At 41.5% G+C, this 13,798-nt stretch overlaps 1 protein-coding gene across 11 annotated transcripts in view; it reads right to left on the bottom strand.

The window, feature by feature from the left end:
• Nucleotides 1-404: 404 nt before the first annotated feature.
• The window catches only part of LOC148031733 (VAN3-binding protein-like), a 103,421-nt gene continuing 90,027 nt past the window's right edge, over nucleotides 405-13,798 (bottom strand). For 8 of the 11 annotated variants that reach the window (XM_087685343.1, XM_087685347.1, XM_087685348.1 and 5 more), the window contains one exon: nucleotides 405-1,020. In XM_087685343.1, coding sequence (XP_087541469.1) covers nucleotides 818-1,020 — 203 coding nt within the window. In that variant the 3' untranslated portion in view covers nucleotides 405-817. The remainder of the gene's footprint in view (nucleotides 1,021-13,798) is intronic. The other 3 variants (XR_015691940.1, XR_015691941.1, XM_087685351.1) reach the window with 2 other exon arrangements.

Here is a 13,798-nt window from a genome sequence, read left to right as displayed (position 1 = left end):
TTCTAGCTTGAGAACAGGATGCCGCTGGATTGGCAACTAGCATAGATGAACCGACAGATGCAGATGGACGATATGATCGTTCGAGGGTATGGCCTTAAGAGCTTTCTGTCTTTCGAATTTATTGATTCAATACACATGTCAGGGATTTGTAGAAGATCGCAAAATTAACCGATACTTTAAGGGAAAAAACCTGTAAATATTCCAAGTTGAATCGAGCTTGCTTGTCTTAAGCATGGACTGATACAGTAGAGCAGAACTAATAAAAACCACGAGAAGGCAATTCAACCATATTATAAAGAGAGACAAGACTACAGTGACAGAAAAAGCGCCTAAGAGCAATGATGGAACATGTAAGAAAGTCGATGGCATCATCATGGTGTCAAAAGCCGATCTAAGCGACTTCAGAAGGTCAAAACCGAAAAAAAGTTGCGCATGCATCGATCAAACGTGACAGAAATACAAAGCGTTTGAAGCCTGGACTTTGTGACTTGCAGATTTTTTTAAAGACTTGTTTTTCTATTTTTTTGCCTGGGGAGTTGGTCCAGATTTATTTCCCAGCACAGCTGTAATGGAACCGGTCTCAAGGTTTGTGTGCTTAAAATTTTCCACTATACAACATGTAATCCCCCTGCGATAAATATTTTTGTGACAACACTCGAGTCTTCGATGTTAGAATTGCATTATCTGTACAATGTGTGCCTGCTTTTGGGTGCTATTTCTGGTTTTGGTACCATTTTCTGTGAAATTATACACATAAGGTTTGGGTAGCTTTTGTGGTGGAAGAGGTTGGATGTATCTTGGGATTTGAAATTGACTTTCACTTCTTTCCCTGTTGCTTGGTCATCATTAGTAAGTGAGAGATCCCATCTGTCCATAATTGGTGATCAAATGCACTTTTGCATTCAAACTCTATGGTTTCATTTGATGTAACAAGACCAAAGTAATCTCTCTCTTTCCCATTGTAAAGCAAGCTTCTACCTGGCCAGGCAGGAACATTCAGCAACATGTCAACCACCAACCCTGTCACAGACACAAAAAGACTGGTTAATTCTTTTGTTTTGAAGAGTGACCATCAAGACGATCTGCTTGAATTTTCCATACTCAGCATCAGGCTTCTGAAAATCAAAGTTTCACTTTTACCCTTTCATGCTTCAATTTCATTTTACATTTGACCATGTCTTGGCCACTCCTTGCATCAGACAGTTGAGTAGAACTTGAAACTGTGTTTCTCATATAGATACTCTGCAATTACTTCATTTAGTTCATTGCTTTTCACATTGTGTATACTTCCGTATGAAAAATTGGCTATTGGCCCCCATAGGATTAGAGCTTTAAACACCCTCTGTGTGGATGATTCTAGCATACCACCATCAATGAAGTAGGCTCTTGTAGGTCAGTTAAAAATTTGCTCCACACAAATATGGTCTATGAAAGACTAGGTCTGACCTACAATTGTCAATTACTTTTACAAAGTGGTCTCTTCTAGTAGCACATACCAATCACAATGCATACACATGCACCCAAGCATGTGCCAGTAATTCTGTAACCACATACAAACCACGCATCCAATGGGGAATCCTTGAAATGAGATATTTTGTTTCAATTTCTAGAAAGTTTGGTCATTTGCCACAATGTGTGCATGTTTTTTAATTTAAAAAAGCCATCGTTGTATAGGAAAGGTGTCATGAAGAAACATGATTTTTGCTCTAAATGCATTGTGGACAGCATTTTGCCTTGATGAAGGCCCTCAATGGAAATCACAACCTGTGACAAAAGGGGCTGTACTTCCACTTGTATTGCTTTTCCAAATATGCTAGATTGCATTGTTGGCTAAATGTTAAAGACAGTTTTCATGGATCTTGTCAAATGTGACCTGTGGATAGGTTGCTCAATGCAACCATCTAACTCCATTTAGACAAGCTTGTATAACCTCTCAAAGGATGATTTAGTGTATCTACCAAAAAAAAAAGTGCTTGTAGTCACGTACATGCTTTTCCAAGAAATGGTGATTAATGTAGTTCATGCATTGGGATTAGAGATATGTGAAGCTATCGATGTTGCATGGTGCCATTTTGCAATCCACATGCAAGGAGGGAACCTATAGTGGATGCAGTTCTTTTTGCAAATGATAAATCATCATGTTAAGTAACATTTTGGAGAACACTTCGAATCAACAACCAACAAAGTCCGCAAACTTGCTCCATTGCAATACTGTAAGAGAGAGAGTATGAACCCCAAAGAGGCTACCAAACTTCACCAAAGTCTAAGAAGCACACCGTGTGTGCTTTATAGATTCCAAAGGGAGTAACGGGACCATCCAACTTGTGGGCAGCAAGTAAGTTGGGGAGAACAAGCATGGTGGCCATGCCATTGAGGCAAAGAAGTGCACGCACACGCACACGCGCGCACACACGCACACACACACACACACACACAGATTAATGTCCATAAAAGGCCAATGTGACCTATGAGACAAAACTAAAGTACATCCATGTCTGATGTTATCTTATTACTACAAGTAAAATTACTATCCTAGCCTAAAACTTGTATCTTCAGAATTGTAGAGAACTGTAAAGTACATCTGAAACTATATGCATAAGGTATCTAGAGACTCAACTTTCTCTCTCAATCTCAAGATCAACACATGGTGCCTACTATGATGTGGTCCACGACCGTTGTGCTGATGTGCTTGAGTGCCAATCTTCCTCAAACATGGCCGTGGTGGTCAAGGTTGTCGTGCTCGACAAACTACAATGGCCCTATCCAATGTGACTCTAGACGCTACTGTTAGCAGAGTATTTGTCAGCTCATGTGTGAGTCTGAGCTTGATCTGGGCTGGACATTTTTATTAGGTATTTTAGGTATTTTTCTGGTGTGGCATTTTATGCCAGTGGGACATTTTATGCACCAGTCGGCCAGCATTAATGCTGTCCGACCAGCATTGTTGCTCCCCACTTTTTTAGCCTATTTATACTCAGTGGCTCCTCCTCAGTCAGTCACTTCATCTTCACCATCTGCAGACTCTGTGGAGAGAGGAGCCAGTGCCAGTGCCCACGCAGCCAGTGACTCACTGTTGTATGCGACTGTCTCGTGTTCAGATATATGGATTCCATTTCCCGTGCATACATCTGAATTCTCATCTATATCGTGTTCTTTCTTTTCTCTTTTTGTCTTGTGTTTCAGCAGTTTATTTCAGCACATGTTTATGCTTCCACCGCTGCTCCACTTCTGACATGGTATCAGTTTTCAGGATTTGTGTTTCTGCTGTGTTTTCTTGCTGATTTCAGGACTGTTTTGTACCCCTGCTGATCAGACGACTGCTGTCGCAGCCAGGCGACCTGTTTTGGGGCTGTTTTCAGCCTGCGTTTTTTGCAGTTTTGCCATCGCCTGCTGCCTCCGCACCCTCTGCTGCCTACGCACCCTTTGCTGCCTGCGTTTTTCATCTGCAACTGCTGGCGACAGTTTTCTACCTGTTTTTCTGCAGTTTACAGTCTGCGTTTTGCTGATTCAGCGTCTCTCTTGGCTGGGTGACTGTTACTTCAGGCCGTTTTTGCTGTTTTTGGCAGTTTTTGACTGATTTTTTAATTTTCTGCAGCAGATTTTGTCTTCTATTGATCAGCTTTTGGGTTATATTGCATGTGAACTCTCTTTTTCTGTAGTCTGTGCTTGTGTTTTGGCTGTGTTTCCTCTCTAAATTACATCTCTTCTCTACTTCTCTTCTTATCCTCTCCATATGGCTCCTCCGTGCACTTCCACTGATGATAAGTTACATGGACCTGATTATCTCACATGGAGTGCTGTCATGAAAGCTTGGTTTGTGCAAAAGCGGCTATGGTACATCGTCTGTGGAGCTATTGCTCGACCTCTCCGTCCTTTTCCTCTTCCTGAAGACTTTGATGAGGACAACCATGAGGAAGCGGTACTCACATGGGACTCGGACGATGCCCGTGCTTACTCGGCGTTGCTTCGGTGTATTTCTAAAGCGGTCTTACCGGCGGTTACCTCCTCTAGGACATCTCCTGAAGTATGGCAGAAGTTGCAGCAGATGTACGAGGCACCTTCCACCATGCGGGCTGTCACACTTTATGGCCAGCTCCAGCAGATGAAGTTTGAGACGAAAGATACTATTCAGTCTTTTCTTCTTCGTGTTACGCAGGTACAGGACCAGCTTCGGCACATGCAATCTGCTCTTCCCGAGGTGCATCTTGTCGGGACGGTCCTCTACAAGCTCCCCCCGGAGTTTGATGGAGTGGCCAATGCTTTGCGGGCGCAGACATCATCGACTCCTGTCAGTTTTACACATATGACCTCGATGCTTCTTGAGCATGAGGCATCCTTGAGATTACAGGGGCGGCTTCCGGCACATTATGGAGGTGAGGCTTATGTAGCTTCAGAGAGGGGTGACGGGAAGAAGAAGTCGAAGGCCCAGTGTTACCACTGTGGCAAGAAGGGACATTTGCGGAAGGACTGCAAGAAGTTAGCGGCTTCCAAGGAGCAGCAGCAGACGACGAAGTGGGATGCTGACTCTACCGATGAGTCCTCTCCTTCATCAGACTCCGACTCCGATCCTCCGACCAAGGTGAAGTCCAAGGCGCGGAAGGGATCCTCTTCTTTGGATCGCGGGAAGGGCTTGGTGACCCCTTCCTCGGCTGCTTTCTAGTGGTGGTGATGAGGTCATCCCTCACGACTCTCTTGTGCCAGAGAGAGAGTGTGAGCGGGTGTTCAGATGGGGCAGCCGCGCCTCATCTATACTTTTATACAGGTGCACAGGTTCCAGAGAGGGACATCCCTGATGCATCGACTTCAGTCTGGCGGAATCAAATCCTGGAGCTGGGATTGACATCCAGGTTCATGCTGAGCTGGTTATTTGACAGAGAGCGGGAGGCTTTCGTCTGGAGCTCACATGAGGGGACACTTTGGCGGTCTGGCCAAAGGCGGGAATCCATGGTCACATATGTTCAGCGGCATTTTTGACAGGATGGTCTTGTATGCTACTGCAAGATATTGGTGATGGACACAGAGACATGCTATGATCTTCTCTATTTTCAGGTGTTTGGTACGATCGACATCGACATCAGGTTCTCTCCGAGGCACCTTGGTGGTGGCTTGATCACCCACTGCTTGGGTATCCATGGTTCTACTTGGTGGTTCTATGTTGTATAGTTTCTGATCCCTATTCATTGTACTATTGTATTGTATCAGATCACTCATGATCTGAGAGAGGGTGTTAGCAGAGTATTTGTCAGCTCATGTGTGAGTCTGAGCTTGATCTGGGCTGGACATTTTTATTAGGTATTTTAGGTATTTTTCTGGTGTGGCATTTTATGCCAGTGGGACATTTTATGCACCAGTCGGCCAGCATTAATGCTGTCCGACCAGCATTGTTGCTCCCCACTTTTTTAGCCTATTTATACTTAGTGGCTCCTCCTCAGTCAGTCACTTCATCTTCACCATCTGCAGACTCTGTGGAGAGAGGAGCCAGTGCCAGTGCCCACGCAGCCAGTGACTCACTGTTGTATGCGACTGTCTCGTGTTCAGATATATGGATTCCATTTCCCGTGCATACATCTGAGTTCTCATCTGTATCGTGTTCTTTCTTTTCTCTTTTTGTCTTGTGTTTCAGCAGTTTATTTCAGCACATGTTTACGCTTCCACCGCTGCTCCACTTCTGACAGCTACGTGGGTGGTGTCTGGTGCAATGGCTTTTCCTCTAATGGGCTAATACTACTTGTAGAATCTAATCTACAAAAAAGTTGTATTTTGCAGCAGCTTTGAAGCTCCAAAACAAAGTACAGCTCCCCAAAACTCAAAAATGCTACAAAGTTTCTATGTCCCATAAGCAAACCCCCAAACTCTGGTTGGTTCCTCATCTATAAATACAAGGGACTGCATAGCCATCTATTATCCTTGCCTTGCAGATCAGACTCCTATGGTTGGCGCTTGATCCACTGCTGTCCACACCCCTTCCTGGCAGATATCTCAGTTTGTGGTGCTGTCCAGCTTGCCTCCAGTCCTACTGACCTGATCAGCCCTGCTGTCTTCAGCCAGTGCTTGCTGATCACAACAACCAGTGTGCACACATCCAGAGAATCCAGCAGCTGTCACCTACTGCAAGGTCTATAGTCACTACCTGTTTGGGTCACCCAGCTGCTGATATCAGCGTAGCACCTGCCCCCAGAGTGTTTGAGGCAGCAAACAGCTGTATTTGCTGCATCCAGCTGCCACCCTACCATCTGCCATCAACTGGAGCTGTCCTACCTTGTGTTTTCAGCACTGTGTAGACTGCCCTACTACCTATTGCCAGATTCTGTCTGCCTGGAATTCACTGTTTGCATTTACCGCTGTTAGCACAACTGATCACTTCCAGAGGCTGCTTGTTGAGTTTTGGGATCTGTTCAGAGTACAAGACACTCTTCAACTCATCCCTACCATATCATCCAATTGAGACATGGAGGTTCAAGGTCATTGTAATTACATTAGCGTAATGTGTTTGTTCAGTTATTTACATTTTCATTGAGATTTTCTTCACCTTCGAGTTCTACTATTCTCATTGTGTTACTATTGTACACTTTTGAGTTTATCTTCACTGTTTGAGTATTTCTTTAAATGGCATTAGAGCCAGGTACACTTTGAAGATACCTAAGCCTTGATTTGAAAGCTTGACATCAAAGAGAAGTAAGAGTCTCTTTCTCGACCAATGACAAGTGTCGAACATGAGTGGCATTCACAACTTCCCCCTACAAAGCCTTTGTGTGACATTAAAAGTGACATTTAATGTCACGTTAAGGTCATTATATGGAATGTGACATTAAAGTGACATTTAATGTGACATTAAGGTAAATCTAGGGGAACATGCACGAGAATGACCGTCCGGGCTCTTGGGCACCCGAACGGGGTTAAGGGGAGCCTAGAGAGTAAGAGAGTCCAAGAATAGTAGGACTCACCAATAGTGGACGGCTGGCAGAGGAAACGGGTAGAGAGGGGCCAGCACTTATCTAGGCATGGTTGGGAGGAGAAGAATCACTCGTGCTCAGGATTTTCATCGTTTTCTCTCTGTCTTTCCCGAAGCCATCTTTCATTGGTATCAGAGCCGTGAGGATTCCTGGAGTTCTTCAACGAAAGGGTAGTGACGGACAAGTGCTCCACGATCTGTTCAGTCGACAGTCGACGGACCCGTTAAGTCGTGGTCAAACGTCAAGTGCCCGCTATTCATTTAGTCGACAACAGTCAACGGACCCGTAACGACCCGTAAGCCACTGGTCAAACGTGACGTGACACGTCACGAAAAACTTAATGTGACGTGTAATTGTGGTCACGAAACGTATCGAAAGGGCAGCCATTCGTTTTTACGCTTGTTTTTTTTTTTTTTTTTTTTTTAAACGCGTAAGCTGATCGTGGGCCATCGAATCTTGCCCACGCCTGTCTGTGAATGCTCCTCCATGAACACACCAACAAGACACACATTCTTCTCCTTTTCACGGGCTGAAGTTGAAGTTCTTTTCTGATACGTGTTGGATCAGTCGACTGCGTGTTCGAACTTCTTCTTTTCAGCCTCGGCTGTATTTATACTACAAGTACAGGTTCAGCAGAAAGTAAATTCAAGAAAAGGACATTGATGGTCTACGTGATTATTAAAGAAGGGAGCTGAATACTAGTCGTTCTGCAAAGAAGCTCCATTTTCGGCGTGACCGACTTTGTCCAGGAAGATAAAATTTGTTCCTTACTCTTCGGATTTCTTTCCAAACCAGCAACCACTGCCTGCCATTAAAATCAGGGAAGTACTTTACTTTGTATGCAAATTTCTTATCTTTGCTTTCAAATTCCAGTGTATTAATGGCAGAAAAAGGGAAAGAAAGGGTAATGGAAAGTTCTAGTTCTGGGGACCAACCTATGGTAGATCCCCATGAACCAGAAATACAAGAAGAACAATGGGAAGAATTTTTTGCTACACGAGAGCAATTTGATGATCTTACTGCTCATGTGCAAACTCAGGGGATTCAAATGGAATTTTTAACTCAAATACTCACTGAAATAAAATCTCAATTAACTTTATTGTTGGAAAGAGATAAAAATAAGATAGAAACCTCGAATGTCCCATCTTCATCGAAAGATTTAGATGTGACTATGCGAGATCCTAAGGAACCCCAACCTTACCATAAATTGAGGGATAATCCAGTTCTAAAGGATATGAAACCACCTCAATTTTAAGGGGAAGAAAAAGATAGGAATAAAGACAGAATCTTAAATTTCCTCCAAAAATGGGAAGATTTACATAAATTAAAAAATACCCCACCACATCTCCAAGCACTGGAGGCTAGTTTAACTTTGGGGCCCAAAGCATATAAGTGGTGGCGAACTTTAAAGGAGGCAAATAAAATACCTGAAACTTGGGCTCAATTTGAATTTGTCTTTTTGAAAGAATTTCTTCCTGAAAATGAAATGGAAAGAAATTGGGAAGATTGGGATTATGTCAGACAAAAGGGATGACCCCTACTGACATATCTGGAGGAATATCGTGAGATAATCCTCAAATTGGAAGGAATAGATGAATTCCAAAAAACAAGAGGATTCATTAGGGGACTAGATAAAGCTTGTAAAAAGGAAATAAAACGGAGTTTACCTAAGACGTTGGAAGAGGCAATTAAATTTGCATTAATTCATGAAGATAGTATGCATCCAGGTACACTCACTAGTCTCGCTGATACGGAGCCCAAGTCTAAGGAATTGGAAACCTCAAAATTTGTGGGCAAATTAAAAAGGAAAATGCCATTTTTTAAGGGTAAAAAACAACCTTTTGAAAAGAAACCATATATGAGGCCAAAGTTAAGTCCTGATGACTTTGATAAGGCCAAAAAAGAAAAGTTGTGTTTCAATTGCCTATCCCCTAACCATGCTACTTGGAATTGCCCTCAAAAGAAAAAGGGGGAAGACAAAGGAAAGGATAAGGACAAGGGCAAGGGAAAAGAAAAACAAATCCATGTAGTGCAGACCTTAGAATGAAAGGGCCATGAAAAGTACAAATCTTTAGAGGTCTTGCACATGGATGTATAACATAAGTGTTATATGTCAACTTCTATGTGGCAGCCTACTTTTGGGCCACATGATTTACTTAGAGTACATGGATTGATAGCTGGAAAAAGGGTTAGAGTCATGATTGATGACTCTGCCACACATAATTTTATAAATTATACACTTGTTAAAAAATTGAAACTTCCCCAACAAAAGAGTGGGCATCAATATGTTGTTCGTATGATGCAAGGCCAAGACAATAAAATATGGGATACAATGGTATCCGATTTGGAAATTGAAATTCAAGGATATAAAGATAAACTTGATTTCCAAATAATGAACATGGAAAGAGCTGATATTGCTCTAGGGAGGGAGTGGCTATGGGGATTGGAACCATCCTTAAAACGTAGTTATCACCATAATACACTGGAATTTGAAAGGGATGGTAAGACTTTTGTCATTCAAGGTGAACATGAAGTATCTGATAATCCTTTGCTGTGTTCTACTGAAGTTCAGAAGCTGATAAAGAAGGAAGTTTGTGAGGTATATATGTTATGGCCTCTTCCTGTACAGAACACTTTTACTTTCTGTAATATAAAGCAACAATTTTCTTATGCTTGTGAGTTGAATGTTAATAATAAATTAAGTAGTTTGTTAGATGATTTTAAAGATGTGTTTCCTTTTGATTTACCAAGTGGCCTTCCACCAGATAGGGGTGATATAAATCACCCAATTGATATAAATAAGGATACACACCCTATTTCTAAACCACCGTATAGGTTAAGTGAAACACAGCATCAAGAAGTTGAAAGACAAATTAAGGATTACCTGGATAAAGGGTTTATTCAATCCAGTAATTCACCTTGGGCTTCACCAATTTTATTGGTAAAGAAAAAAGATGGTTCTATGCGACTTTGTGTTGACTATAGAGCACTTAATAAAATAACGGTGAAGAATAAATTTCCTATGCCCAGAATGGAAGATCTTTTTGATCAATTACAAGGGGCAAAATTCTTCACAAAGATAGATTTAAGATCAGGTTATCACCAAGTAAGAATTAAGGCACAAGATGTTCCCAAGACAGCATTTCGTACTAGATACGAACATTATGATTTTTTGGTGATGCCTTTTGGCCTCACTAATGCACCAGCTACCTTTATGAAGCTGATGAATAGTGTTTTACGGCCCTATCTAGAACATTTTGTAGTAGTCTTTTTGGATGATATCTTGATCTTTAGTAAATCAAGAGAAGAACATTTGGAACACTTACAATTAGTATTCCAAATGTTAAGAACACATTCCCTTTATGTGAAGAAAACTAAATGTGAATTCTTTGCACAAGAAGTCAAATATTTGGGGCATATTATCTCGAAAAAGGGAATCAACATGGATCCAGAAAAAGTAAGGGCAATTATTGAATGGCCATCTCCAAAGAACCTGGAAGAGCTGCAGATCTTCCTAGGTTTATCTGGATTTTATCGTAGATTCATTCGAGATTATGCCAAAATAGTTGTTCCAATGACAGACCAACTTAAAGGGAAAGGAAAAAGTTTTAATTGGGGAACAGACCAAAATGAAAGTTTTCAAAAACTTAAGGTAGCTATCGCTACAGCTCCAGTATTATTAATAGTGGATCCCAATAAACCATTTGTGGTTGAAGCTGATGCCAGTGATAAGGCAATAGGCGCGGTCTTATTACAAGAAGGTCGACCAGTTGCTTTTGAAAGCAAGAAATTAGACCGTGCAAAACAGAATTATTCTGTTTATGAGAGGGAGCTGTATGCAATAGTACATGCAATGAAGAAATGGAGGCACTATTTGTATGGTGCCAAACTTTTGATTTTATCGGATCATGAAAGCATTAAGTGGCTTAATGATCAACCGGATTTACACGGGCGTAAAGCCAGATGGGCCGAACTCCTCCAAGAGTTCGACTATGAGATAAGATATAGAAAAGGAAAGTATAATATCGTAGCTGATGCACTCAGCAGAATGCCCATCATTAATGAATTGAGTTTTACTCAGTTCACTTCCAATTTGCTTGAATCTTTAAAAGGGAAATGCCAGGTTGATCCGGCATATTCCAACATATGGGAAGCAATAAAAAATGGGGATCCAAATGAAAGTACTTCTACTAAGGAAGGAATATCTGAGGATGTTCAACAAATGGAGCATCAAGGGTTGCTCAAACTGGATTCAAGTGGAAGAATTTTACCATTGATAATGGTTATTTACTCTACAAGGGTAGGGTATGTGTCCCAAAAGATACAGAAATAAGGCGCTAGATACTCTTTGAGTGTCATGATACTCCTAGCGCGGGACATCCAGGAGTTAATAAGACTTATAGTCTTATTAAAAGGCAGTTCTATTGGCCTGGAATGAATAAGGACGTTCTTGACTATGTGGTCAAATGTAATAAATGTCAGGTTAATAAAGCTGAAAGATTAAAAATGGGAGGACTTCTCCATCCATTAGAAATTCCTTCGGGAAAATGGGAGAGTATCTCCATGGACTTTATTGTTGCTTTACCTAGAACACAGAGGGGGCACAACTCTGTGTGGGTGATTGTGGATCGGTTAACCAAAATGGCTAGGTTCATTCCAACTTCAACTGATGTTAAAACACCAGAATTGGCTAGATTGTTCGTAGAGAACATATACCGATTGTATGGCCTTCCGGCAAATATAGTTTCTGATCGGGATAGAAAATTTGATAGCCATTTTTTGTGTGCGGTATTTAGGAAATTGGATACTAAACTTAGCATGAGTACGGCGGATCATCCGCAAACAGATGGGCAAACTGAAAGGGTTAACCAAATTCTTGATGATATAATTAGGGCATATGTAAGTAAAAGGCAAACTAATTGGGAAGAGTATTTACCGATAGCAGAGTTTGCATATAACAGTGCCAAGCACTCTTCCACTGAATATAGTCCATTTATGTTAATGTATGGGTTTCAGCCCAGAGCTCCTTTTGCAGTAGGACTGCATAAGGAAAAGGTTCAGGCAGCTAAAGACTTTTTGGAGGATATGAATAGTATGTTAAAATTTGCTCAAGAAAATATTAAAAAAGCTCAAAATCGAGCTAGAGCATATGCAGATCCTCACCGAAGAGACATCTCCTTTGAAGAAGGAGAATTGGTCTATCTTAAGGTGCCTGAACAAACTAAAACTATGAAAAAAGGACAATGTCCAAAGCTTTCACCAAGGTATTGTGGTCCTTTCATAATACTTAAAAGGGTGGGAGAATTGGCTTACAAGCTCCAACTACCTGCTGGTAGTAAAATACATCCAGTTTTTCATGTAAGTAAATTAAGGAAGAAGCTGGGTGATTTGGATAATCTAATCTTAAATGATGATATTGAGGAGCTATTCAATGACAAATCTAATCCACATGAACCAGAAAAAATATTAAATATTCGTAATAGACGAACAAGGAATACTATTTATCAAGAATGTTTGGTTAAGTGGAAAGATTGTTCAGAAGAAAGCTCAACATGGGAGCGAGTAAGTACTTTAAAGAAAAGGTTTCCCGATTTACAGTTAGACCTTCCAAGTATCGTTTTCGAGGACAAAACCGATTCTTAAGGGGAAGGAAATGTGACATTAATGTGACATTAAAAGTGACATTTAATGTCACGTTAAGGTCATTATATGGAATGTGACATTAAAGTGACATTTAATGTGACATTAAGGTAAATCTAGGGGAACATGCACGAGAATGACCGTTCGGGCTCTTGGGCGCCCGAACGGGGTTAAGGGGAGCCTAGAGAGTAAGAGAGTCCAAGAATAGTAGGACTCACCAATAGTGGACGGCTGGCAGAGGAAACGGGTAGAGAGGGGCCAGCACTTATCTAGGCGTGGTTGGGAGGAGAAGAATCACTCGTGCTCAGGATTTTCATCGTTTTCTCTCTGTCTTTCCCGAAGCCATCTTTCACTTTGGCAAAGGAGATTTGACAAATTACTATGGTCAATACAAGATGTACCAGATCACTCGAGCCGAATGTGATTTTATTCTTATGCATCGGACCAAGCAAGTACTTGAAGGTAAATAGGACAAACTCCCTTCCGATTTCGTGCACAAATCGAAGGATCTTGCAGGACCATTGTAGCTGCACTTTGGGCCGGATCCCCTGATTGGAAAAGAATGCACCGAATACTATTCTTTAATCCAACTCTCTCTCAATTAGTGAAAGGTAAACAAGTTTCAGTTTCTATCAAGAAGATCCCTACTAGTACGTAAACCTCAAAAGAGATGATTATAACAAAAATTCAAGTATATCTTCTTCGAATTTTGCTACTTGTAGTCTATTTGCTTTTGGTGTTTCATCATCTCATCCACAATCTCTACACAATTTCAATTTCAATCAATTCCATCTAATTCACAGAACTTTCCCACTATGTACACTTCACTTCCATCTACACCTCATTTTCAAAATCCACCCATTCCCCCTTTCCTTTTGTTGCACCTTCATGCATAGCAGTACACATCACACCAAGGGGACCACCATCTTTCTCCCCCCTAAACCACCTTTGGGGATCTATTCACAAGGGTTGCCTATCCCAACACACACACCCCCCTCCCCCCACCACTTAGTGTTGCCTAGTTGATACCACAATTTGCAAATATGTCCTTACTTTGTGGACCTTTTAGTTATGTTCTAATGCCTTAGCCCACATTTGGGTGTTCCAATGCCTCCTCCTTTGGCACCATATGGTATACTGGGCTCTACTCCTATCTTTCCACCATACCCCACTTATTCAACACCTCAAGGTTCACATTCCACATC

Source organism: Lygodium microphyllum, chromosome 9 (assembly GCF_053477565.2).
Source record: "Lygodium microphyllum isolate KBCC chromosome 9, Lygodium_microphyllum_v1.1.10, whole genome shotgun sequence".
Lineage (NCBI taxonomy): Eukaryota > Viridiplantae > Streptophyta > Polypodiopsida > Schizaeales > Lygodiaceae > Lygodium > Lygodium microphyllum.
The sequence above is the reverse complement of the archived record's forward strand: the minus strand, read 5'-3'. Positions and strand labels throughout refer to the sequence as shown.